The sequence below is a fragment of the Podarcis bocagei genome (assembly GCF_964188305.1).
Source record: "Podarcis bocagei genome assembly, chromosome: 7".
In the NCBI taxonomy this organism is placed as follows: domain Eukaryota; kingdom Metazoa; phylum Chordata; class Lepidosauria; order Squamata; family Lacertidae; genus Podarcis; species Podarcis bocagei.
The window spans coordinates 10,096,110-10,122,366 of NC_138132.1; the positions used below are offsets into that span (position 1 = coordinate 10,096,110).

Consider the following 26,257-nt stretch of genomic DNA (forward strand, 5'->3'; position numbering starts at 1 on the left):
CTCACTTTGTGTTGAGGACCTTAACACGCACATACTCTCATATACACTCTCTCTCTCTCTCTCTCTCTCTCTCTCTCTCACACACACACACACAGGTTTGTCATTCTCTAGCCACAAGACCAAAACATAAGGCCAGGGTGAAGCTCTTGGGCAGATGGAGCCATCTCAGCAGCGCCCATTGAATTCTGTGGGATAAATTAAACTAGCTACAGTCTGGCTTGTGTGCGAAACTTGCTCTTGAATCCACATAGGTATCGTTCGTGGCAGGAACAAGCACCATCAGCCCTCAGCCTATGCATTTGCTTTCCTCTATATTACTGAATGGGTATCATTCCATCTTTATCAACTTGCTGCTTGTTCTGCCTGAAGGGTGACCATTATTATTTACATTTTCACATATCATTATTATTATTTTTTATTACTTCTAATGAGGGAAAAGCAGGGGGAAGCCACCAGTGCAAATTGAGAATACAATAACCACCAATACATCCGTCTCAATCTAAACGTATCAGCCATAGAATTGTAGAGTTGGGAGCACAAAGGCTCAATATCCATTGGGAGAAAGGGTTAACCCTCCTTCCCCAGAGCTGTGGCTCTGCTCCAAATCTCACTCCCGATGCTGCGAGGAAAATACGATACGGAGATCCGATGAGAGATTGCTCACATCCTGTGGACAGTCCTGTGCGGACAGTCGAAGCAGAATGATGAGTAAAATGGTTTGTGTGTATTGCAGGGTTACTCCAGGGCAAAGAATCTACCTTGGGTTGATTCTTGGAGGTGCAGGACTTTTGAGGTGAAAGAAAGCCTAGTTTTGCCCCTGGAGCTGGCTAACTTTGCTCTCGTGTTGAGGGGTAAGCCCAAGCCATGGTAAGCAAGCTGGTGATATAATTGGCCCTGTGGAACTGGCTGAGGTGCAAATTGTGGGAGACCCACCCACTTTCCCTCAAGGCGAAATCGTCATCGACAACCCAAGTGTGGCTGTTTCCATATTTAGGTGCTACTTAAATTAAGTGAAGCTGCTTTTTTTTTTTTTTTTTTGGAGCACTCATAACTCATTGGGTTGGGAGACGAGAAAAGCGAGCTTTCAGCAGCAGGAAGTTGCCTTTTCCTGAGTCAGACCATTGGTCTGTCTAGCAAGGTATTATCCGCACTGATGGACAACTGCTCTGTCCAGAGTTTCAGACAGACAGGCTCTCATTGCCCTACCTGGAGATGCCAGGGATTGAACCGGGACCCTTCTGCATGCCAAGCAGGTGCTCTAAGCAACTGAGCTGCGGTTCTTCCCCAACATTTGCTGAGGCGTTGCTTGGGAGAGTAGGCTGAGCCTTAAATCCATAAGGCTGCCCGACTCCTTCCCTCCTTCATTCTAGACCAGGCTTCTCCAACCTAACCCCCTCCAGATGTTGTCGTCTAAAACATCTGTAAGGGAGCCAGGTTAGCAAAGGCTGTTGAAATTCCAACAAATGTAACGTGCAGCAAAATCCTATACGTCTGCTCAGAAGCCCCATTGACTTCAATGGATTGCAGGCTTAGCTCTCTTAACTGGGTATAAGACAATCATTTTTAAATTTTCAACACACAGCTCAGGGCTGTGTGCTTACCTGTCTTTTAAAAACCGAAACTCTACAGCAATGGAAAGCAAATGCTGGAACCTGAATAAAGTATGGGTTGATAGATCATAATGTATGCTGCTGCTGCTTAAGGAATTCAGTCTTTGCAGATTACCTGACCTGATTCTTACTGCTTGGACTAATGTGCAGGTTTGAACTGGATTATCCGCTAGTTTTTTTTAAAACTTCCTGAATGTTCTGGTGCACTTGTTAGCTCAAAGAAGAAGCATCAAAACAGTAGAAATGTGTGCTTTGAGAGAAAATACATTCAAAACGTCATATTTAAATGCAAATTCTTGCACAGGTTTATTTTTTTATTTAAAGAAGATGAATGCAGAGTCATCACAGAATCAGTACAAAAGTGGCATGGACAAGAAATTAGACTGGTTTGACCCTTCCCTACCTGCCAGCAGTGTCCAAAGGGACTGATATGGCAGAAGGCAGAAAGCCCAAAAATGAGGGGGTGAGGGGGAGAGAGAGAGAGAATTGGAGCCCTTGCCAGACAGAGCTGCTGTTTCTCCATTTGTGAGATACACACAGCCCTGCTGTAGATGTCGCTCAGCATCCATATTCTCCCCCCTCCACAAACAAAACTTATTTAAACACCTTAAATAATTCAATCAGCTTGCTGCGCAAATCTAAATCCTTCATTAGCTACAGCAGCACTCATTTCCCTTCTCTTCACATTCGTTCCTGTATTCACAGCTTCCATTAAGTTTCGCAAAAAGAACAGAAGGAAGTTCAAATGTGGCCCATTTAGCATCACCTGTGGGAACGCCCGAAGTCTCTCCTAATCCCGTCTCCCGCTGCAGATTGATGTGCGCTCCTCAGCTGATGGTAAATTGGCTTTCAAACTTCCCAGGCATCAAGAAACACTTCCCACCGTAAACTTGTCTGCCACAATGCCCAGTGCCTTTCCCAGAGGATTCTGGGATGTTTATGCCTCCCCCATTACCCTGCATTGAAGTCAGCAAATTGCTGGGGTGGGGGCACTGACTGGTTTTTCTGCCGTTTCAGCAGCTGTGGTCCAGTAGGTTTTCCTAATTGCATTTTTATTGCTTCCTTTAATTTCTTACATACTGTATTTTGTTGTGTCACAGCCGCATTTCACAGAATTCAAATTGCAGTGCAATAAAACACAAAAGAATAAATAAAAGGTACAGTTGAAAATGTGACGGCTATGCCAGAAATCCACTGACACCGTGGAACCAAAGGGATAAATGGGCAACGCAGGCAAAATCGTCTCTCAAATAGCTTGTCCACCATGACTGGTCATACCTTATTACAGAACGTTTGATAACCTTCCAACAGACCCCTGTAAACCATCTGTCTTACACCATCCTGCCTGAATTGGCTGCTTCTCTGCCCTCCTCCTTCTCCAAGGAAGCTGCTTCTTTCTCCTTATCTTTGTCCTTTTCCAGAGAAGCTAATTCTTTGAGGTAGTCCCTTTCCAGGGATGCCAGGGACCGCAGCTGCCCCATCCGATACCTTATGGAGTGGTCCAAGTTGACCGTGTACCTCACATACTTCTCCCCTTCCTTCACGGTGAAAGGGAAATCGTGCCACAAGAAGTTCTCGAAGAGTTCGGGGTCGTTGTCCAACGCCATGATGTTTTGAAGCACCGTATGATGGGAGAAGAGCTCCTTGCAGTTCTCCGCGAAGACGTGCCACATGGTTTCCTCGCCATCCTCGCCCACTGTGTGGCACTGCCGCCTGTCCTCCATGCACTGCAGTATCCAGCTCAAGCGGCAAGGCCATTGGTTGGCCATGACGACCCAGGCCGCCACCGACCGGGGGCAGATGGCATGTCTCAAGACATGCTGCTGGGCCATAAGCCGGATAGTGATGGGGATGGTGTTGACGATTCTCTTCATCTGGACAATACTGTCTGGGATGTACCTGGAAAGGGAATCAAATTCGTCATGCAAGCAGTGGAAAGCCTCGTGGATGTACTGCACGGCCTGAGCGTCAATCTGTTGCTGATCCATCTCTGCCGACGCTTCTATGTCTCCCAAGGCCCTTCCCTTCCCTTTGGATCTTTTGATCCCCTGCTCCACGTTTCTCGTGATGATGTTGTACATCAAGTCCTCCCGGCTCTGGAAGGCCTCATGCAGAAACCGCAGCTTTGCCCTCTGGCCAATTTCCGGGATGGAGAAAGGCAGCGTCACCGTGCGGTTGAGGTAGAGGTAGCCGTTGTCGGCCATGCCCTTCATGCAGCTGGCTTCCTCCAAGCAAGAGACGATGACGCAAGGGTCCACCACCAGGATGAAGATGAAGGGGGCGTTGGTGTCTGAAAGCAGGGTGTTGATGGCGTTCAGGACCCCGATGACTCGTTCTGGGTAGCACATGTCCAAGTTGGTAATCTCAAAGACTATCCTCAGCCGCCGCCTCTCAAAGATCTCCATGTAATACACGAAGTTGGTGAGGAGTGCAATCTCTTTCTTCACAGCGCTCATGAAGCCCAGGTGGCTGGTGAATTTCTCATTGCTGGTCATGCTCTCGATCTTCTTCTTCTGGCTGATGATCAGGTGCTTAATCACCGGAGCAATGGCCACCAAAGCCCCTGAACCAGTAACGCTGGCCAAGGAGGCGGCGAGGATCTTCAAGACAGTGCCGTCCCTCAGCCCTGGCACAAGGTACGCGGTTGTGGCCAGGCCAATGCCAGCTAGCAAGATGGTCAGGAACCCTCCGGCTGCAAACGAGGCTTTCTTTTTGAGCCTCCACTCCTTCTGGCTGAACCCAGAGGCAAAGTGGGGCTTGCTCCCCACCACGTGGTAGAAGCTCAGAGGCAGAGGCCCGAATTGGTGGCGGATGCGGTCGCACAAGGTGGTGACCAGCCCAGCCCACAGCTTGTCACTGCCGGCGTATTCCCAGGCGCTGAATCTTAAGAACATGAAGTCAATGTTCTTCCTCCTGAGATGAACCTCTGTGATGACTGGCTCATAGAACACCAAGTACCATAGGAGGGTCAGGTAGTTCCATCCTTCCGGTATCCGGGGCTTCTCATGTGTCCTCCTGTACTCGTTTTCTTCTCTCCGGATGGTTTCCTTGTGCATGCATTCTGCCAAAGTGGAACAAAAAGCCATTAGCCTTTCAAAAGTGAGATGAGATGTAGGGACCAGCTACTATCCCTCCTCCCTTCAACGTAGAAAGGAGATTCCAACATTCTGGCTGTGAGAGCTGCTCAACAGTGGAACGGACTCCCTTGGAAGGTGGAGGACTCCACTGAAGGTTTTTTAACGGGTTGGATGGCCATTTTTCATGGATTCTTTCCCTGTGATTCCTGCATTTCAGGGAGTGGGACTAGATGATGCTCAGGCTCCCAACTCTACAATTTTATGACTCTACACCTTCACTCATCATCACTCTTTTGTACATGCCTGAAGGTAAAGAACCTGGTAGCCTTTTTTTATCAGAATGCCCCTTGTATTTAGATCCGAGAAGCTGTTAAATTGAGCCCCTTGTTGCCGGAGAGAGCACTGCAGGAAGAATCTGCTTAACTTCCCCCGTCAAGCAAAAGTTCTCTTTGAGTTGGCTGAAGCAGATTACTACACAGCACTTAGGAGTGTGCAATTTGTAAAATTGGCTTGAGGGAAGTGGAAAACACTTACATGCCACTTTAGATGTTAATATTATGTTAATACACGTAAGCCAGTTGTAATTGTATAATTTTTAATCCATATTTTAGTGTGGCTTGATGCATTATGCATGTACGTATTTTACTTTTATTGTCCGTGCATGTGGGACAGCCTGATTGGCAAATGAGCAATACAGTGGTACCTCGGGTTAAGTACTTAATTTGTTCCGGAGGTCCGTTCTTAACCTGAAAATGTTCTTAACCTGAAGCACCACTTTAGCTAATGGGGCCTCCGGCTGCCGCCGCGCTGCCGGAGCACAATTTCTGTTCTCATCCTGAAGCAAAGTTCTTAACCCGAGGCACTATTTCTGGGTTAGCGGAGTCTGTGACCTGAAGCGTATGTAACCTGAAGCGTATGTAACCCGAGGCACCACTGTACATTTGTGCTTGTCTCTTAAATAACAAAATCCTGATTGAATGGACAGGCTAGAGAAAAAGGCCTGTTTATGGCAAAAATCCATGTTAGGAGGCACAGGGGCAGGTCTTTCCTCCCTATTATTACTGAATACCCAAGAAAAACTTGGATTCCTCCCCCACCCCTTCCACCCAGTTGATGCTTTTTTTTTTTTTGCCCGGGACTTACTTCCAATATGATCAAGCAGCGAATGCAGGCGGTTTCCGCAGGGGGAGTAGAACCCCACTGTGACGGGTGTGGAGGTGTGGCACAATGTCTTGGAAAGGGAGCAGCAGTAAATGTCATCTTCCGTCAGGATATCTGAGGAGAGGAAAAGAATACAGCATTCGTAAACCGTGGACCAGCATAGATATGACAGCAGGAGAAAACTGGGGTGGCTTTCAGATGACCTGGCTGTCTGCGTTCGTCCTGATGGGGTTGCACAAAGTTTGCAGGGAGGTCAGACAATGTTGGCTGTTTATTGAGCAATCTTTCTGGTCTGTTTTTGGAGAGGTTAGATCAGGTATCGTCAAACCTTTCAGACCTACTTTTAAGCCAGACATGCCTTTGGGGACCCATTTCTTAATTTTTTTACCATATATTTTGCATGGTAAACCCACCTTAGATCAGACCAGCTGAAGACCAGTAGGTGATGCTGTGTGAAACAATTGTTACCCTACACTTCCCAGGGCATTTTGCCGATTCTTTCCTTAGTGCAAAAAGTTAGATTTTGGTTTTTTTTGCAGATAGATATTTATTAATTTTCCAAGAAAAAGAAAAAGAACCAAGACACATAAGAAAAAAAAGAAAAAGAATAACAACGAAACACAAAACGAATACACAGTGTATACAGTAAAAAGTTTTCACCTATCAAATTAACATTGTCATCTCTTTCTGGACTTCCTTCAGCTCGCCCGTGAATCTTCCGCAATAAAAATCAAAAATACACATTGCCTGGTTTGTATTGTCATTACACATTCCTCTTCCTCTATTTTCCTTAAACAATACCTCTTAGTCTTTCACAGTGCTTCTCTGAATCCCCTTAACGTTATTTGACCTTTACTAATGTGTTCCAGATAATCTACATATTTCTCCCAATCCTTGATAAACTTTTGGTCTAAGAGACCTAAGAGAGCAAAAAGTTAGATTTTGGGTGCGGTGAAGAGGGAAGCAGGTTTGTTGCACAAGAGCAGCAAATCAACTTTTAACTGCAAGTTTAAATGCAAGTTTGCCAGTATGTAACTGAATCCCTGCTGAAAATAGAGACCTCTTGGAAGTGCCCATAATTGGGCAGCATGTTTTAATGGCAGCTGTGGGAACAGGAAAGTTCTAGAAAAGGCAGGGATGAAAACTGCTCCCTTCCAAAGCGGTTTCTGCAGTGTTAGAAACTCAGATATATAAGGTAGGTGCCAATGTGAGCCAGCGTGGTGTAGTGGTAAGTGTGGTAGTCTCGTAATCTGGTGAACCGGGTTCACTTCCCCACTCTTCCACATGCAGCTGCTGGGTGACCTTGGGCCAGTCACACTTCTCTGAAGTCTCTCAGCCTCAGTCACCTCACAGAGTGTTTGTTGTGGGGAAGGAAGGGAAAGGAGAATGTTAGCTGCTTTGAGACTCCTTCCGGTAGTGATAAAGCAGGATATCAAATCCAAACTCTTCTTCTTCAAATATCTCCTTAAACCAAAGTTACAGTCGCCAGAACAGAATATCTAGTTGCCATTTGATGGATTGACTATGACTAGTTCAGATGACAACCTTGAGCTCGGTTAAGAACTCTGAGAACTTTAAAGAATAAAAGTCACTTGATCCAGGGATAGTCCACATATATATTGGGCTTTTCTGACCCCCTTTGCTTAAAAGTGACTGTCCCTGCTCAGGCTGCACAGAAAAAGCATTTTGGTTCGAGAAATCCATTCTGATTGTGCAGATGAAATATAATTGATAGAATTCTGCAAACTGGGTTATTAGTGTGTGAAAACAGGCCAGATCAGTAAATATGTCAGGCACCAGCCATCCTTGCACCCAGGCATCTTCGCTTGGTTGCAAGTGGTTGAAAGCTAGGTGCAAAATGCTCCTGGTAACTCTTCTCTTGCAAAGCTTATTGCTAATGTCATGGTTAAGAGGATATTGCAGAAAAAATGTGACACTGGACAAACACTGCTCCCTAATACTGTTCCTTTAAATTGTAAGCTACTTTGCACTTTTACTTTCAGTTTCTTATTTGACTCTCAGTTCAGTAAAATGCCAGTTGCACTCTTATGATTAAGGTGACGTGCATAACAGCTTTTGTGTTCCCCATTTAGCCAGCCCCAGGCCCTCCGACTAAAGGAGGCAGGACCGTAATGGCTAAGTGAGAGCAAGCACGGTAGTTAGGTTACTGGAATGTTTTATTAAAATACAAAGATGAAAGAGACGGGTAAATGAAGTTGTATTGGGAATGCTGGATAGCCCCTATTCCATCCACACCAGTTTCCTGGGCCCACAAATCAGCACAGAGGAACCATTTTTACAGGACTCTTAAAAAAGAATCCTCATCACTGTCTTGGAAACTTAGATAATTATTCAGTGGAATTAATGGTAACTGTAAGCGCTTTTTATAAGCCTTTTTATTTGCCTATTCAGTGACTGAACAGGAAGCTGAAGTGAGCTTTAAAGTCCCTTAATTGTTAGAGACTCTTGGAGATTTCTTCTCCAGCATAATTAGGTTGTGTACCGATGGGTGGAGTTCAGCGAGCTCCTGTTGCTCGGTCCCTGCTCCTGCCGACCTAGCAGTTTGAAAGCACATCAGAAGTGCAAGTAGATAAATAGGTACCGCTCTGGTGGGAAGGTTTCCATGCACTGCTCTGGTTCGCCACATGCTGGCCACATGGCCATAAAGCGAGATGAGCGCCGCAACCCCAGAGTCGGCCATGACTGGGCCTAATGGTTAGGCGTCTCTTTACCTTTACTTTTACCGATGGGTGGAGTTCAACCGTGAGGTTTGTGAGCAAGGGATACATGCGGTTAGACAATTCCTGGTTCAAAATTCAGGACCAGGAAAAATTTGGCCTCCAGGCGGTCAGTACTTTGCAGAGGGGATTCAAGTGCATATCAGAAATTCAGGTTTGTGCAACTAAAGTACTCTGTCACCTTACTGCAGCAAATCCACTTCTGCTAAAAGTAAATATTAAAGCTTTATATTTATATATTTAAAAACTTAGATATACTAAAATACACTAAATATAAATATACTAAAATAGAGTATAGCTTCTTTTGTTTTATTTTTGCTTCTCATTACAATTTTTGTCATTTGCGGCGCATAGCCCCAGTACTTTTTTTCTGTGGGGACGCAGGGGTACACACACCCCTAAACATTTTGTGAATCTAACAGGAGAAGAAACCTTTTTTAAAAATAATAATAATGTTAGTTTCTTCTCTAGCACGGTGAATCGTCAGTTCTGTTGCTACCCCCAATGGTGGCCTCATTTCCCTTAATGGTGTTTCCTGATTCTCAGACAGAAGCGAGCGTTTAATGTGTGAAGCAGTGTGGAATGTGGATGTGTGGTGTTTTACTGATGAAAGTTTGGCCTCCCTGAGGGGCAGTATTTCAAGATGAGTAGGAAAATTACTATTTTTCACCATCATGAGGTAATGCATGCTCTCTGTACTTTTGTCCATGTACCCCTAAACATTTTTAAAGAACAAAAGCACCCTAAGATTATTTTGACTCGGGGATGGCACAGATACGTTCCAATGACAGAAACGTGGCGATAGGCTCCTAAATCTCCCGCGTTTCCGCCTTACAACGGAATTGGCTCTGGAATTTCCGGCTGCTTGGCATCATTTCCAGATATTCCTATGCCACAAGAGGGTGTAGTGCATTGCTCATGTTGCATCTCCCACTTGGCCCTGTTAATCATGAGGACGTTCAGGGACAAGAGAAGCCTCGCAGGGCGTCTGACATTCTGCCTCTGGGAAATCCTGTCCGGCAACACTCCCCATGTCCACCCAGCCACGCAGGCTTTTGACGCTGCACGGGTATTCTCCATCAGAAGAGCACAGGGACCTGCCTTATACCAGTGGATTCCATTGGCCCATCTGGTTGGCACCTGTCTGTCTTGAGAGTAAATGGAGTCCACCTCCGGGGGTGAAATGTATTAGCAGCACAGCAGGGACCTCCTTGGGCTGCAAGCCTGGGTAGTGTACATAGAGGTACAGGGCTGTCCAAATGACTATATCAGAGCAATACGTTTGACACCAGCTCGGTTGCATCTAGCTTAGAATTATCTGTGCTGAGGTTTCAGGCAGGAATCTTTCCCAGTTCTACCTGGGAGTCATACCTGGGGCTTTCTGTATTTAAAGTACCTGCTGTACCACAGAGAAATATTATGGCGGTTCATAAATGTATATATTTTTGAAAATGCCTGCTCCAAAGGTCTTATCTTACTACACTAGGGATTATATAGCTATATCTGAAATTTCATGCATATCAGTTAATGCCTTGACCCTGCTCCACTGAATTGAAATTTCGGCCTTCACGACGTAGGAAAACGGCCAAGTAAACAGCTGTTTTCGTGGAGGAGGGTCAAGATATTAACTGATATGCATGAAATTTCAGATATGTCTGGAGTGAAAATAACGATGAACTCTAGAAGACCAGTTAAATACAGTATATTGACCAGCAGTGGCTGTTGCAGCAACAATCCTAGAATCATAGAATCATAGAGTTGGAAGAGACGACAAGGGCCATCGAGTCCAACCCCCTGCCAAGCAGGAAACACCATCAGAGCACTCCTGACATATGGTTGTCAAGCCTCTGCTTAAAGACCTCCAAAGTAGGAGACTCCACCACACTCCTTGGCAGCAAATTCCACTGTCGAACAGCTCTTACTGTCAGGAAGTTCTTCCTAATGTTTAGGTGGAATCTTCTTTCTTGTAGTTTGGATCCATTGCTCCGTGTCCGCTTCTCTGGAGCAGCAGAAAACAACCTTTCTCCCTCCTCTATGTGACATCCTTTTATATATTTGAACATGGCTATCATATCACCCCTTAACCTCCTCTTCTCCAGGCTAAACATGCCCAGCTCCCTTAGCCGTTCCTCATAAGGCATCGTTTCCAGGCCTTTGACCATTTTGGTTGCCCTCCTCTGGACACGTTCCAGTTTGTCAGTGTCCTTCTTGAACTGTGGTGCCCAGAGCTGGACACAGTACTCCAGGTGAGGTCTGACCAGAGCAGAATACAGTGGCACTATTACTTCCCTTGATCTAGATGCTATACTCCTATTGATGCAGCCCAGAATTGCATTGGCTTTTTTAGCTGCCGCGTCACACTGTTGGCTCATGTCAAGTTTTTACAGTCTGACTCCTCGTTTACCAAAAATGAAGGCATCCTGCTCATGCACATTGCTTGCTCAAGCAACATCAAGGTAAAACTCTCTTTCAAAATGTTGCAAAAGGAATGAAAATAATGATGTGCTCTAGAAGACCAGTTAAGTACAGTATGAAATTTCAGATATAGCTATATAATCCCTAGTAAGTAAGTAGTAAGATAAGACCTTTGGAGCAGGCATTTTTTTAAAAAAACGTTTTTTATGAACCGCCCTAGAGCAATAGTCCACGTGCATCCAAGCCTAATTTTGCATACTTGAGGGTTGGCAGTGGGTAGTAAAGCACCAACAGGGAATGCCCTGGCGGGAGTGAAATGTGTCTCTTGTCCACAGAATGCCAAGATGCACAACAGCACTTCCTCCCCTGGGTGTTCCTGTAACATCCAGGCCTTCCCTTCTGCACATGCCACCCACTGTAATGGTTTAAAACACATAAATTACATTGCTACTATTCAGGTGTGACCTACATTCCAGAATTTCCTTAACGCTCTGCAAACAGGCATGCAAAAAGTAACAGCAACACCCACCCCCCCTCAGAAAAAGAGCTACCGCTCCAAACTGGTGGAAAACACCAATATATTCTGTCTCACTTTCATGATGAAAATAATAAAATAGCAAGGAAGGCTTTCCATCCAGACCCGAAACTGCTTAGCTTCAGCAAAGCGGCTGTCCCATGTTCTTTCAGGCCAAGGCATGTTTTAAGACAGACCCTAAATTAACAGAGTGCTGGACTTTGACAGGGTAGATCTTGAGTTCAAATCCTTCCCCTCATCCAGTCATGATTCTCGCCGGTGGCCTTGGGCCACACACCACGCCTCGGCCTAACATACCTCACAGGGCTGTTGTCAAAATAAAATGCAATGTTCCACAATCGCCAATTTCCTCCTGCATTTTTTCCAGTTGGAGGCTGTTTTTTTCTCAAAAAAATAGGAACTTTAGTGCATAAGAACTGGCTAAAGTCAAGTCTGTGTACGGAGTCTGGACTGTACCATTCTAAACTGCAGGAAAAGATTCACACTGCTGAATGCTCTTCCATAGCAATAATTCCCTCCACACACAAAATTAGAATGTCAGGGGAAACTTAGGCTAGGTTTTTTGTGCAAGGATTTTCCCCCATGTAGTGAATTTATTTATATGTGCCCCTATCTGTAGTCTGAAGTAGCATAACCCATGACGGTGTCAGAACCGGGCTTCAGTTTCTGCTGTTGTTGTTGTTTAAATCAAGCAGAAATAATGCAAAATTCAAGTGCAGGAACATCAACCTTTCTTTCACATTAGGGATTTGAGGTATAGGCTTCAAAGAAGGGGCTAACTGATCAGGAAGTGGCTCACAAATGAATACAGCAATTACAGCTATGAATTCAAATGATGAAGGGCTTCTTTTTTGGGGGGGAATCTTACTGAGGATCTTGTGAAAATAAATATAAAAAGAAATAGATCTAAGTACAAGAGTTTTAAGTGCAAGCACGGCATTAAATTTATAAAAATGGGGCTGCTTTATTAATATTCCTTAGAAGATATTACTCCCAAGGGTATCGCATCCATGGTAGATGCAAGGACTTTCCCCCTTATGTGATGGGGAATAGTTGAAGGTGTAAAGTAATTAAGATAGAAAAAGTGTTCTTAGGAAATCTGCAAAGAGAATTGTTGAGCTGTTAAAACGATGGGAGTTGGATTCAGTAACTTATCCCTGAGTTTGTTTCTGACATAACTTGAAGCGCCACATCAGGAAGCAAAAGCTAGCAATTCAGTTCATAACTTCTGAATGGCAGCCCTAATGCTTGTTGCAAAGTATTTGAAAAAGAAGGAGAAGTTGTTAAGCAACTGAAGGCTTGACGTATTATGCTAATTAATGAAATAACTATTCAAATATGTTTCGGAGGTAAGCACTAATTAACTTCCTACTTACAGGAATTGTTCGCTGCAACAAAACAAAAGTTCTAATTGGCAGTTAACCTTCTGAGAATTATTATTATTTTTTAAATTCAGGTGGTGAGTAGGAAGCCTACTGTATAAACAACTTTTTTCAGTTTCTGTTTAAGAAAACTATTGTTGGGGATCCGAAGAAAGTGGTAAAGTGATACACGTTTTGTTCCAAAATACGAAGAACAGAAGTCCTGTTGATGCTCAGATTTAACAACTGGAAGATGAAATTCGAAAACAATTCCTACCATTCCAATTTTTAGAGTACCGTATTTTTTGCTCTATAAGACTCACTTTTTCCCTCCTAAAAAGTAAGGGGAAATGTGTGTGCGTCTTATGGAGCGAATGCAGGCTGCGCAGCTATCCCAGAAGCCAGAACAGCAAGAGGGATTGCTGCTTTCACTGCGCAGCGATCCCTCTTGCTGTTCTGGCTTCTGAGATTCAGAATATTTTTTTTCTTGTTTTCCTCCTCCAAAAACTAGGTGTGTCTTATGGTCTGGTGCGTCTTATAGAGCAAAAAATACGGTATATTGTTTCTTTTAACACACGTTTTAATGGGGAGCCAACGCGATTTAAACTTGGGATATCTAGTTTGAAACCCCCTCTCCGCCACGAAGCTCACTGAGTGGCCTTGGGCCAGTTACCTCCTCTCAGCCGAACCTACCTCACAGGGTCGTTGTGATAATAAACCCGGGCAAGGGAGAACCACGGGCACCTGAGCTCAACACGTACCTTGGAGGACAGGTGGGGTACGAACACAACAATAAATAAACAGAATGACCTGACCCGCTCTCCCATACTACACCCAAACCCAGCTGCCGTGAGTCAGGAAAGGGCTTACCTTTCCGGCTGTGGCATTCCGCGTTCGAGCAATGTGAGCCCTCGCCAGAGCATGGGCAGCCTCCGTCATGGTGATCTTCGCAGCGATGCAACCTGGTGATCTCGTCGTTGCAGCAGCTCATCGGTGGAGTGGGAGCTGGAGCTGGAGCAAGAGCTAGATCTAGAGCTGGAGCAGGAGCTGGAGGTGGAAGTGGAGGTGGTGGAGCTGCAGGAGGCAAACTCACCAGAGTTCCCAGATAGTTGGGACCCTGCAAGAGAGAAAGAGACCAGTCTCAGCAGTTGCCTTAGGCAGCTAAACTTCTTTTCCAAAACTGTCTTTCAAGCAGTTGTGTCAGTGTCCCACTGTGGCTATAATTCTCTCCCTCTTCCCCACCAGATTTTTTTTTGGGGGGGGGGTTGGGTGGTGGAATTGTCAAAAAGCCCAAAGGAAGCAATGCGGCGATGTACCTGTCCGGGCAGGTACAGCCGACGAAACAGAAACGACGGCATGCGTTTCCTCAGTCTACCCAAGGTTAAAAAATGAGCGGAACGAAATATCCAGCAGGCGTGGCAAAAAGTTGGAACGCATCCTGAAATCTGCCTTCGCATACCAACAAAACAAATTAGCAAGACAAATATCTCAGTCACCTGAGGAAGATAATGGCTCCGCAGCGCATTAAGTGGTTGGTGACTGGTTATTGAAGAGGTGGGAATGTGACGGAGGAGGGCTGAGTCAAGGAAGGCCACACAACCCTGCTCTCCTATCAGCTAGAGAGAGCCTTTTTCTTTTTAAACAATATGTTGAAAAAAGGCTGGTGTATTTAGGAGAACCGATGTATTACGGAAAGCAAGCAAAGTATTTGTTGAATGTCATTTGCTGCCTGCTTTCATCTCCTTTCTACTGGGGGGGGGGTGGCGGATTGCCTTGGATGTTTCTCTGGTTATATTATGCTCCGCTTGCAAAAATTCAAACCCGTTGAAGGAGAGAATCGGCAACTGGACACCCCGGGGCCCAAATCCAGTCCCCCAAGGACAAGAACCCGCCTGGAGTCGCCAACTCAAAAGGCCGAGCGAGACTAAAGGAAATCTGGCCCAGGAGTAGAACTAGCAGCCAACACCGCTGCCTTTCAAGAGAAAATATGAAGTCTGAGAGGAAGAGAGCTTTTGGCAAATGGCAAATTGGCAAATGGCAAATGCAATGTCCTTTTTGAGGGAGACTGCCGTGGGCGGTCGTCCTTTCTTCAAAATAGCTACTCTCAACTCTGCTTTTGATTTCAAAAATACTGGCCCTTTGAGAAGGACTTGGGGACAGAAGGGAGTTGAGTTGGGTGAGGAGCCGAGCCACAATGGAATCTGTGATAGTTTGGTTTGGACCAAGACATTGGAACTTAACAATAATGGAACTTATACATATAAACTTAACGAGAAGAGCCTGACAGAGTCCGACCCGGCCATATAAGCAGCCATCACTCTCCCAGGTACTACCAGACTTAGAAGCTCCGCCTCCTCCTTTGGGCCACATCCATTCCATTTTAGTCCCATTTAACCAGATATGTTTCAATTAATGGTCTATAATAAATAAAGGTCCCCGCGTGCATGTACAGAGAGCCTTTCTCTCACCCTTCAACAACTGCCACTGGCCCCACTCCCAAAAACATACTTAGAATTAAGGCCTGGAATTTGCCCTTTTAGAAATCAAGTACCACCCATACCTCCCGTAATGACATTTTGAGAACATGGTTTAAAAACAAACATGGGAAGAAAAGCTTGTCATGACGTGATGTACCTGGACTCTGGGCAAACATTTGATAGTGTAAGGCGTGAATTGCATGTGGCAAAGATAGCCAGAACCTGGCCTAAGTTATGGACAAGTCTGGAAACTTCTGGAATTCTCTTTTCCCCAAATCTTCCTAGGATGGGCTTCGTTCCCAGGCCTTGGAGTCCTGCGGAGCTTTGCAGAGATCTGGGTTTTTGTTTTTTTTTTGGTGCTCTATTTTGTGACGAAGAGAAGGAACGGATAGGATGCAGAAAGGAGCAAAGGCTCTGAGATCTCTCAAGGCAGTGAGGCCTTTCCAAACGTCTGGAGAAGGATCCCGGGGTCTTAAGTTACAGGAGGGCTGCCTCTGGCTAAGGCAAGGAATACTGGGTGTCATTAAGAGCGGCGCTGGCAGGTTGGGGAAAAGGCAGCACGGGCGGTTAGCAAAGTCACTTAGATAACGCAGGCAGGGTCCAGAGAGAAAAGAAGTCCTGATAACACTTTACTGAGGGAACTGGAAAACAAACAAACAAACAGAAAACACCGGTGTAAAAGGACAGAGAGGTTTTGTTTTCCTTACATTAGACCTTGTACAAAGCAGTGAGACATTCAACAAAGCACGCAGAGCTCAATCTCCCTCAGAACTACACAGCCAATCCGAGCCTGTGCTACTGCAACAAAGATGATGCCACTTTGACTGGTTGCTAAGCAACAGCTCCTCCTGCCCCCCCCGGCTAGTTGAGGGAATTAACCCTTAAATTACACACAGAATGATCTCTGCTGTCGCAATTCTAACACCGACTTGCGCGTCACAGTCCATTGAGAAGTTCCCGCTGAAATGAATGGGAGCTGTGCAAGAGTGGGGCTGGGGCAGGAGAAGCTGCCCCTCGGTTTTGGCTCATATATATGTTAAAGTGATGTGCAGAAATGTATTATATATGAGGAAGTTGCTTTTATTTAAGTGTATCTCTGGTAAAATGTGTATATTAGTAGAAATTCCCACTAAAACGTTGATGAGTTCTCATTAGGGCTATTATTATTATTATTATTATTATTATTATTATTATTATTATTATTATATTTTTATTTTTTTAGTGCACCCTGATGGGAAAATGTGTGGAACTGGAGGTTTAAAAAATGAGAAACAGAGAGAAACCAAAACTGTCATTCATCTACCGCTTACTGTGAGCATCCTTTCAAGGACTGTGTAACTGTAGCCGATCTGACACTCATATGCACACTTTTCCCACACCACAGGCCCACCCCCTGCAACCGGTTGCCTAAAGCAGAATACTACGCCTCTTCCAGCTCAGGTAGCTGAGAAGGAAGCAGCCCACTGTCGCAGGCAACCATTTAAGGCCTGTTATCCATCAATTTTGTGTTGAGTGTGCCTAAGGGAGCAGGGAACTTCCTGAACATAAATACAGGTGGCCTTGTTAAGCTATTTAATTGTATTATTGGCACTTGAGGAGAATCCTGACTACACCATTTATCTTATGTATTTCCACAAAGGCTGGAGGCTGCTTTTCATCTACGTGGAATTAAAAAGTCAGTTGGGCTGTCATTTCCCTGCTGCTGCGGCAGCGTCCGGCTGGCCACCCACATCTCAGTCCCAAGGGTTAGTTTGTTCCTTCGAGAGGTGAAGGAAGAGATTGCAATGACTCGGCCAGCTAGGCAGATGGGAAACTGCCTGATACGAGGGCAGACATCTATCTTTGTGCTGACTTCATTGACTGGCAGCGACTACGAGGCTTAAGAGTGTTCTGAAGCTTGTATTTAATCTGCTGGCGCCCTAAATCAATTAGTTTGCTGTACTAGGTATTCAAATGACTTGGCACTCTCTATTGTGCCAAGTGAAAAAAACTCTGTTTTGCGCAGTGAGTAACGTAGTGGTGAGACCGTCATGTGTTCGTGAATTGCCTGGCAAGGCCCGTGAAGCACTAAGATCAGATTGTGAAATGCTTTATTTCCTTTTGAGGAACATCGGAGGCTAGAAGAAGTCCTTACTGGATCAGACAAAGATCCACGTAACATAGCGTCTAGCTGAATTGGTGAAGTCCCCCCCTCCCCGAGAGCTCATAAACAGAACAGGGTGGGTGACAACTGTCCGCAACTCAGACAGGTAAACTGCATCTCACCCTGGAGGTTCCGCTGAACAGCTGCATTGGCAATGATCAGTCCATGTGGAACCTCCATGCGGAGAGGCAGTCAACCTGTAAACACCAGATGCTGAAAGCAAGCAATGGGGATGCCTGTTGCCTTGTAGGCTTTTGAGCAACGGAGGCCCTTCCCCATGTTCCCTCGTCACCAGAGATTAGGCAGGTGACTACAGGAGAGACAGGACCTTTTCTGTGGTAGCTCCCTGGCTTTGGAATTCCCTCCCGAGGGACATTTCCCCTCTGCCAACTACTATATAGGCACCAGCCCCAAAAAATAAAATAAAAATTTCCTGGTCTTTGACATTAACTGTCATGACTTTTACGTCATTTGCTGGTTTTATTCTGTGTTGCTGCTTTAGACTATACCTTATCATTTTATTGTGTATTGTGTACTAGCAACATTGTAATAGGCATGGCTTGGGAATTCTAAGAAACCAACGTATCAGTGCAGTTTTGAAACCAGTGGCTAAAGGTTCAGTCCTCCATCTTGAATCAAAATGGCATCCTATTGTATCTGAACACAGACAAAAACCTGGCCCTTCATCTCAGGAACCATTGTGCAAAAATGGGTTACAATATCTTAAGAGGTGTCCAAAAGCAAACAGAGAAACAACTTTCCCAAAAAATATAGTAGATTTTTAATTTCTTGTATGCTACCTTGAGGATCTTTAAAAAACAAATAGAAGACCAGTTGTTTGTTTTTTTAACCCACTTAAATAATAAGCCACACAATTAAGTACAGTGGTACCTTGGTTTACGAACTTAATCCGTTCTGAAAGTCCGTTCTTAAACCGAAACCGTTCTTAAACCGAGGCACGCCTCCCGCCTCCGGATTCCGTTCTTAGATTGGGTAAAGTTTGCAAACTAGGACACTACTTCCGGTTTTGCAGAGTTCATAAACCGAATTGTTCGTAAACCGAATTGTTCGTAAACAGGACTGTTCTTAAACTGAGGTACCACTGTATCTGCACATGTGAGAGAATGTTCCTTAAATCTTATACATTGCATACCCATTCAACTATCTTATATTGCTTGCAATACATCACCAAATAGTTGGAGAGGCTGTGGGGATAAAGGGACTTTTTTCCATCTTTGTTGGGAATGCCCAAAGGGTGCCTTATTCTGTAATGAAATCTATCAGGAGACATCAAAGATGATTAAAACACATGGTCAATTGCTCCTCAGTTACCCCTAATAAATATGTGGACAGATACTATGTGGACATTTCACCAAAATGAACTTCTGACATGGATGCCCGCAGCTGCCAGGATCTCTATGGCAAAACAATGTAAAAATCTGATTATATCATTACGGTATAAAAAATCTATAGAATTTAGTTATTGCTGATAAAATAGTGCATAGGTTACAGGTCTCTAAGGGACAAGTAGATTCTGCTCATTTCTACTCAACATTGTGGGACTTTATGACATATCGTTTTAGTTTCAGGTTTTCAAGTATGTCATGATCCTAAATTAGGTGTTACTACTTAATACGCTTAGGTTATGTGTGCCCTGTTGTTAGTTGGATATATTATGGGGTTTTTTTGTTTTGTTTTAATTGTTCGTCTCTGTGGTTCTATAATAATTTGAAAACCAATAAAAAATAAACTAGCGAAAAGAAAGAGAGAGAAATCCAGCTGACCACTGTTGGAGGCAGGAAACAGGGACTGATGGGGACGTCAGTCTAATGAAGTACGGCTCTTAGGAGCATAAGGGGAAAGGGCAAGGAGAAGGGAAAAGGCAAAGGAAGTTTTAAGTGCTCAGAGTGGGCAGGCCTCATCAGAGCTGGGTGATGTAAAAGGATGCAAAGGCGTAATTAACCGCACCAGCTGGAAATGCTACAGACTGACAGAAAAACACTCAGAAAATCAGGTGTGGCAGCCACACTCCTCAGCTGCTGTCTCTCCTTTCCAGCTGGGAAGAATGGAGCATGACTAAGGCTGCGGAGGAGGCGTCCCAGTTTTCAGGGCCATTATGGGACGCCAGGATTTTAATTACCAGTGACGAGAGCTTATCGATTAAGAGAGAATTTCCTGCTTTCTCATCCTCCTCTGCTGCCCTCTACTGCTAGCGTGGTTGAAAAGCGGCAAGGAAACATTCAGAATACACAAATAACAAATATCATTACATTTGCATACCTGACTCTACAAGCTCAGACTTAGCCGTTATTCAGGCTGGCCTGTGCTTTTAAACAGCTGTGGGACAGGCAGAAATACAGCAGGTGAAGGTCCCCCCCCCCACGTTACTGGCTGGGGAAACTTCATTTCATTTAACTCAGTTGGTAGAGCATGAGGCTCTTAATCCCAGGGTTGTGAGTTCGAGCCCCACTTCGGGCGAAAGATTGCAGGGGGTGGACTAGATGACCACGGTGGTCCCTTCCAACTCTGCGATCCTATGACCTTGCTCACAAGTTAATGGGAGCTGCGGCTGGCTGAGGTGTGAAGGACACCTGGAGAGAAAAAGCCATTTTGCCAGCAGCAGCAGCAGCCTAACCTGCAAGCCAAGGTCACAGCTGGGTGCAAAGAGATGACCATTTACACCCAGTGTAAGGTAGTTTCTGTGGGAGTATATTGTATTTAATTACGGGGTGTCAGAGTTTTTAGGGGGCTAGCCAGGCTGGGATAGCTGGGATAACAGGCTTGTTGGTTTCTGAATGTCTGATGTAGATTTCCAATTTCGTTGTTCTGTATGGGACAATGACAATAAAGAATATCGTATCGTATCGTAACTCCCATGCGGTGGTAACCTGGTCGCCCTGTGCTGTCTTGCCGAAAAGAGCAAGGGGAATTTACTACTCTGTGTTTCTGGTCTTGTGGGCAGAATTCTACCACCTCTCAGTGCCTGGCCGGAAATGTGAGGAAGGAGGTAGAGCGTGGTAAAATTGCCTTCTCTATTTGCCAACGTGGCGTGAACAACCACCTTACCCAGAGGCCCCTTCTCCATTACATTTTGGTGACAGTCCTCCTGCCCGAGTGGTGTATCCACTTCCAGTGGTAAAATATAGGTAAAGGTAAATGGACCCCTGACCATTAGGTCCAGTCATGGCCGTCTGGGGTTGCGGCGCTCATCTCGTTTTACTGGCCGAGGGAGCTGGCGTACAGCTTCCGGGTCGTGTGGCCAGAATGACTAGGCCGCTTCTGGCGAACCAGAGCAGCACACAGAAACGCCGTTTATCTTCCCGCCAGAGCGGTACCTATTTATCTACTTGCACATGATTTACTTTCGAACTGCTAGGTTGGCAGGAGCTGGGACTGAGCAACAGGAGCTCACCCCATCACGGGGATTTGAACCGCCGACCTTCTGATCGGCAAGTCCTAGGCTCTGTGGTTTAACCCACAGTGCCACCCGCATCCTTAGGTAAAATATAGGACGCCCTTAATAACCGATTATTCACGCCTTTCTGGACAGCACCACAAACTGTGCCTGAGGGTGGGCACGTCACTCTGCCGAATTGGATGACCAGGCCTTTCGCCCTCCGAGGGTGACGCCTCGCTTAAATGGCCGGCTGCCTTCACTCGCCCAAAGGGCATATGTGGCGAGGTGTATCTGAGGTCCTACCAAATTTCCCATCGGACAGCCACAAACCCAGAAGCATCTCCAGACTTACCCTAGATCATCTCAAGGGCCTTTGGGTGTCAGCAGAGCCAAACTTTCTCAGGGTCTAAAAATCCTCATGTGGCCTCGGCACTCGGAAGTGCCGAGAAGGCTGCTCCAGATGCTCTCGCCGCAGCTCTGAGAGGGAATCGTGCTTTATTCCCTTCAGGATCCTTCCTGGTACTTAAAGAAGAGGCAGGCAGGCAGTTGGGGAACATTCCTTCCTCGCAGCCTCCACCCCTCTTCTGCGGGCTGAGGATTGCAGGAGCTCCCTCAAACCTCCCCTGACCTGTTTTCATGGGCCGGGTTGCAACAGGCGGGGGGAATGTGGGGGCGGACTTGGCCTCGCCGGTAAGGGACACGGGGTTCACGCGAGTGCCGTGGTGCCCGAGGGCAGGAAACCAGCCTCTGCCAAATTCTGTGATTATTTCAGTCTCCTGTGTTAATATGCATCTTTCTAAAGAAGAAGCTTTCATTTTCATTAGGTCTCCCTATAATTTGTAGCATGGACCCAGGCACCCCAGGTTTCGCAAAGAGAAATCAATCTATTTGGCACATGCAAATCATAAGCAAACGATACATAATTGATTGTGCTTATTCCCGTTCCCCAAATGCATTGTGTTTCCTTTGCGCTGAAACAAACGGGGTGGAATAACGTAACGTCAACATAACTTACATGAACTTTCGTAAGTTAGTAACTTTGCCACAGCAGACAGTAAGACTTGGGGCGCACTGAATTTTTCAAATTTCAAATTCCTGGAATGAGGGGAAATGGAAACAGGAACGCAAATTGCAGACCATTGATGGAGTCAGTATTGGAAATTGCCCGATCGAATATGCATGGTATTGGGTGGTGGTGTTGTTTTAGTCCGCAAACGCTATGCAAATAATTACATTATTTACTGCATTGATTTTTATGTTTCTCCTCCACTGAAGTGCTTAATTACACAAATAACGCTAGTTTCAGAAACAGTGGATAATGAGACAAATAATTTAGGTTTTGGCGGAAGCTGACCTATAGCAAAACTGATTGTGACAAACGCATTACTGGATGGAAATGGCTGCCTCGTTCCACCGCTGATCTGAGGAGCAGCTCATATGGCGCCTTCAGTTTTCAAGGCTCCTCGCAGCGGCCGCATCTGGACAATCATAACTTGGCTTTATAAGCCGAGATAGAAACATAGGAAGCTGCCTTCCACTGAGTCAGACCATTGGTCCATCTTGCTCAGTAATGTCCACACTGGCTGACAGCAGCTCTCCAGCTTTCCAAAGAGGGAAAGCTTCCATCCCCTTGCTTGGAGGTGCCTGGGATCAAAGATAGTGCTTTGAAAGGGGCTTCACAAGACCCTGACCATCAGCAGGTCAAAAAGGTCACCGGATGTCATTGTAAGACCAGGTGACTGATAGGTGGCCAGAGCCACCCACACCTACCAAAGCTCATAATCCAGCTCCCCACCCCTGGTTTAATCTACGGAAGTCTTCCTTGTTACTTTGCCATCTGACACAAAAAGAAGAATCGAAGGGGCTGTGTCCTTGGCCGAAACACTGAATGGGCTGAAATATTTTTTTTAAGCTTTATGGTTTTATTTTGAATACCAGGGTTGTGAGTAAGTTCATCAAGCCACCAGAAATACATTGGTGACTACAGGCCCCCGCCCCCTGCGCTTACACACGCCGGCTTATGCTCACGGCACTGGGAAAGAAATGAAATAATTCGATCCAAGCCTGGAAACGGCGGGAGAGAGCTGGAGAGTCCTTGTGGCTCGTGAGGAGACCCTCCCTGGAGCCCGAAGATGACGTCAGTGAGGGCAGAGGAAGCCCTGAAGAGACCAGAGGTGCAGCAGGGCTTTGTTTGCACTGCTCAGCCTCCCTGCCTAACAGCTGATGTGCGGGGTAGCGCAGCTACCACAGCCACTTTCCCACACATCCTCCTACCTCCTGCCAGCCCCAGAGCTTCAATTCTAGTTGTGGATAATTTTGGATGCAGCATTTTTGGTATAGATTGAAGAGAGCAACAGAGAGGGTGTTTAGAGGGTGCTCCCCACTTGGCGTGATTTCACTTATGCGTGTGGGGGTTTCGTAAGTGAGGGGACGCTTGTACGATAAGTAAAGCTGCCCTGGGCTCCTTCGCAAGGAACGGCAGGATATAAATTCAATCTGTAATAATATAATAGCATTAATATCATATGTATTAGCAAACTTAAAAGACGGGAGGGGAATGTTAATCATATATGGTGATAAAGCAAGCGTCCCTTTGTAAAACAACATTTTTTGGGGTCATTTATGTAAAAAAGAAGGGAGATCCTGTAGCTAGATAAGAAAAAAGCCCCGCCTAGACCCTACATCCCATTTCCCATAGTGACCAACCAAATTCCCCTAGGAATCCCCCAAGCAGTGTATGAACACAACGGCGCCCCCTGCTGCTGCCCTCCAGTTATCGACATTCAGAGGCATCCTGCTTATACTGTTTGTGTTATGATATTTATATATATTTGTTTTAAGTCTCCCCAAACACCTTTGGAGAAAGGGTGGTTTTTTATAAATATTTCAAATGTTTCAACTTCTAAACGCCTGCTGGGAACTTTTCTATTCCTCCAGGCCTATGCAGGCAATTAAGAACACGTATTTCTACCATGATTCATGTCTGCTTTTAACTTTTAAAAATGGTTTTTACTGTACAGTTGTACAACTACCTCTGATTCAGGAGGCTTACATGATTAGTTGCCACTGAAAGTTTTTCCTCCAGGAATTTTGACTCATCCCCTTTGAAAGCTGCCCAACTTTGAGGCCACTGTCTGTAGTCCAGTGCCACCTAGTGGCGTAACAATATATTGTAGGGATGAGGAACCGGTGGTCCAGTTGCCATCAACTCCTTCCAGCCCCAGACAGAACAATTCAGTGGTCAGGGGTGGTTGGAGCTGGGAGTCCAGCAACATATGAGGAGCCACAAGTATAACAGTACTATTTGCACAGGTAGGTATCAGAACACAAGGGGTTTGATCCAATTCTGCAGCTCTGCTTCATATGTTCATGCAACAGGCCGTCTTTGTCAACTCCCCTCCCCTCCAGCCCTTCAAAATCCACTCCAGAGGATTGGAGGACACCCACACACACACAAAGAGCAGATTTGGGTGGCACACAGTGGGATGGGAAGAAACGGCAGTCCTGTCGTAAGAGCAAAACTCAGCTTGTGCAGCGTTGTATACAACCCAGAGTCTTCGCCTGATAAATAAGGACAATTTGTACTGATATATTGGGGCTATGTTAATCTGAAGAAAGTGCATGGGAGCATTTCATTCAATGCTGAAGTCTCAAGTGTCATTCAAAAGCCCATCAGTTTTAATAGAGCTAGGAGGAATATTTCACCTGTAAGCATCTGGTAGAATAAACCATTCTTTCTTTAAATACGCTGGATATTAAACCCTAAATAGCCTGAAACTGTTCAGTATCAGATTTCTGGGTTTTTAAAATCTGTTTTATTTATTGCATGTATACCATCGTACTCTACGGATATTTGCTAAGGATTAGGTAAAGGTAAAGGACCATGACAGTTAAGTCCAGTTGCAAACGACTCTGGGGTTGCGGCGCTCATCTCTCTTTACTGGCCGAGGGAGCCGACTTTTGTCTGCAGACAGTTTTTCCGGGTCATGTGGCCAGCATGACTAAGCCGCTTCTGGCAAAACCAGAGCAGCGCATGGAAACGCCGTTTACCTTCCTGCCAGAGCGGTACCTATTTATCTACTTGCACTTTTTGGTGTGCTTTCGAACTGCTAGGTTGTCAGGAGCTGGGACCGAGCAACGGGAGCTCACCCCACTGCGGGGATTCAAACCACTGACCTTCTGATCGGCAAGCCCAAGAGGCTCAGTAGTGTAGACCACAGCGCCACCTGCGTCCCTTTGCTAAGGGTTAGCAGCCTGCAAATTTTGCCATATTAACTAAATAAAATTTAAAGGTTATCATAAGCTGAGATGTGCATTTCATTCATCACCTGGCAACGGACAGCCTACTTTTCAACAATGGCTCCCAGCGCAGGATATATCTCAGATAGGAGATATGATTGCTCGAAACATAGCCGCTTGGAACAGAATGTGAAAAATGCAGCCTTTGCCAAACATTTGGGGTCTTCTAGATGTTTCAGACCACAACTCCCATCAGCCCCAGCCAATCCAAAACACCTGGAAGGCTCCAGATTGGTCAAGGCTATGCTGTTCCAAGGTCTTTCATGATAAAGTCGCGGATGTTCCTACCTTTGTGATCTCCTCTGCCTGGGTTTTCCTCCCCTCCGAATTCATTTAAACCGCTTGATCCTTGCTCTCACTGTCCTTCTCCTGTTCTCATGGAAGATCCCTCTTCCCCAGCTCTTCTCGTGTCCTCCTGCTCTGTTGGCTCTCTCACACACACGTGCAGACATCCATTTGGCTTCTTTATTTAATCCCTCACATGCCTTCGGTTGCTACCATGAGTTTGCAGGGGGTGGAATGCTGTGAGTAACACCCTGAGCCGCGTTAAAAGTGGAACCTTCTCCAATCAAAATAATAATTACTTGGTGTCAAGTAGAAATTCAAGCTCGGCGAGGGATGGAGTTAGACGCTTGCAGAAGAGGGAGGAGGAGGAGGAGGAGGTGGTGGTGGTTGTGGTGGGGAAGAAATCACCTTCCTTCCTTGGAATGTGAGTCAGGAAGAAGACATTTATTTCACTGATTCAGAGTTCGGAGACTCCCATATTTTTTCCCTTGTCATACCAGCAAAGAATTAAATTATTGTTTTGTTTATTAAATTTGTATGGTACTGCCCTTCATCCGGACATCTCAGGGCACTCCACAACATAAGGGATACTTCTTTTCTCTCAATGTCCAGGAGTAGATGCAAGAAACACTGGAATGACCACGAGCGACTCATTCAAAACCGGGAGCAGGATGTGTGGACAATGGGCTGAGCTGAATCTAGGAATGTGCAGAGCTGTCCATGTTTGTTTCTCATTTCCCATTCTCCATATTTTTGCAT

At 45.6% G+C, this 26,257-nt stretch overlaps 1 protein-coding gene and 1 long non-coding RNA gene across 6 annotated transcripts in view; both read right to left on the reverse strand.

Moving 5' to 3' along the window:
* Positions 1–94, reverse strand: part of LOC308590688 — a 596-nt gene extending 502 nt beyond the window's left edge. Inside the window, exon 1 of the long non-coding RNA XR_014009877.1 lies at positions 20–94. This is a non-coding gene — a long non-coding RNA (uncharacterized lncRNA). The remainder of the gene's footprint in view (positions 1–19) is intronic.
* A 2,728-nt stretch (positions 95–2,822) lies between these two features.
* Positions 2,823–25,905, reverse strand: NKPD1 (NTPase KAP family P-loop domain containing 1). 5 transcript variants are annotated; one of them, XM_081200299.1, is made up of 5 exons: positions 25,502–25,905; positions 15,532–16,015; positions 13,768–14,014; positions 5,831–5,962; positions 2,823–4,671 (listed from the first exon to the last, which is right to left on the reverse strand). In XM_081200299.1, the coding sequence occupies exons 2-5, from the start codon at positions 15,574–15,576 to the stop codon at positions 2,942–2,944; spliced, it is 2,154 nt and encodes a 717-aa protein (XP_081056425.1). In that variant the 5' UTR covers positions 15,577–16,015; positions 25,502–25,905; the 3' UTR covers positions 2,823–2,941. The 5 variants fall into 5 exon arrangements, with proteins under 5 accessions (XP_081056425.1, XP_081056424.1, XP_081056423.1 ...); XM_081200298.1 differs by lacking the exon at positions 25,502–25,905 and adding an exon at positions 21,267–21,620; XM_081200297.1 differs by lacking the exon at positions 15,532–16,015 and having other exon boundaries at positions 25,502–25,904.
* Positions 25,906–26,257: the final 352 nt, after the last annotated feature.

Bases quoted from the DNA above. Each gene is read 5' to 3' on its own strand.
- NKPD1 (XM_081200296.1), bottom strand. From the start codon at position 14,354: ATGCGAAGGCAGATTTCAGGATGCGTTCCAACTTTTTGCCACGCCTGC. The intron at 14,015-14,213 runs GTACATCGCCGC...TCTCTCTTGCAG, and splicing joins GGCTGTACCTGCCCGGACAG to GGTCCCAACTATCTGGGAAC. The intron at 5,963-13,767 runs GTAAGCCCTTTC...TCCTCTCCTCAG, and splicing joins GGAATGCCACAGCCGGAAAG to ATATCCTGACGGAAGATGAC.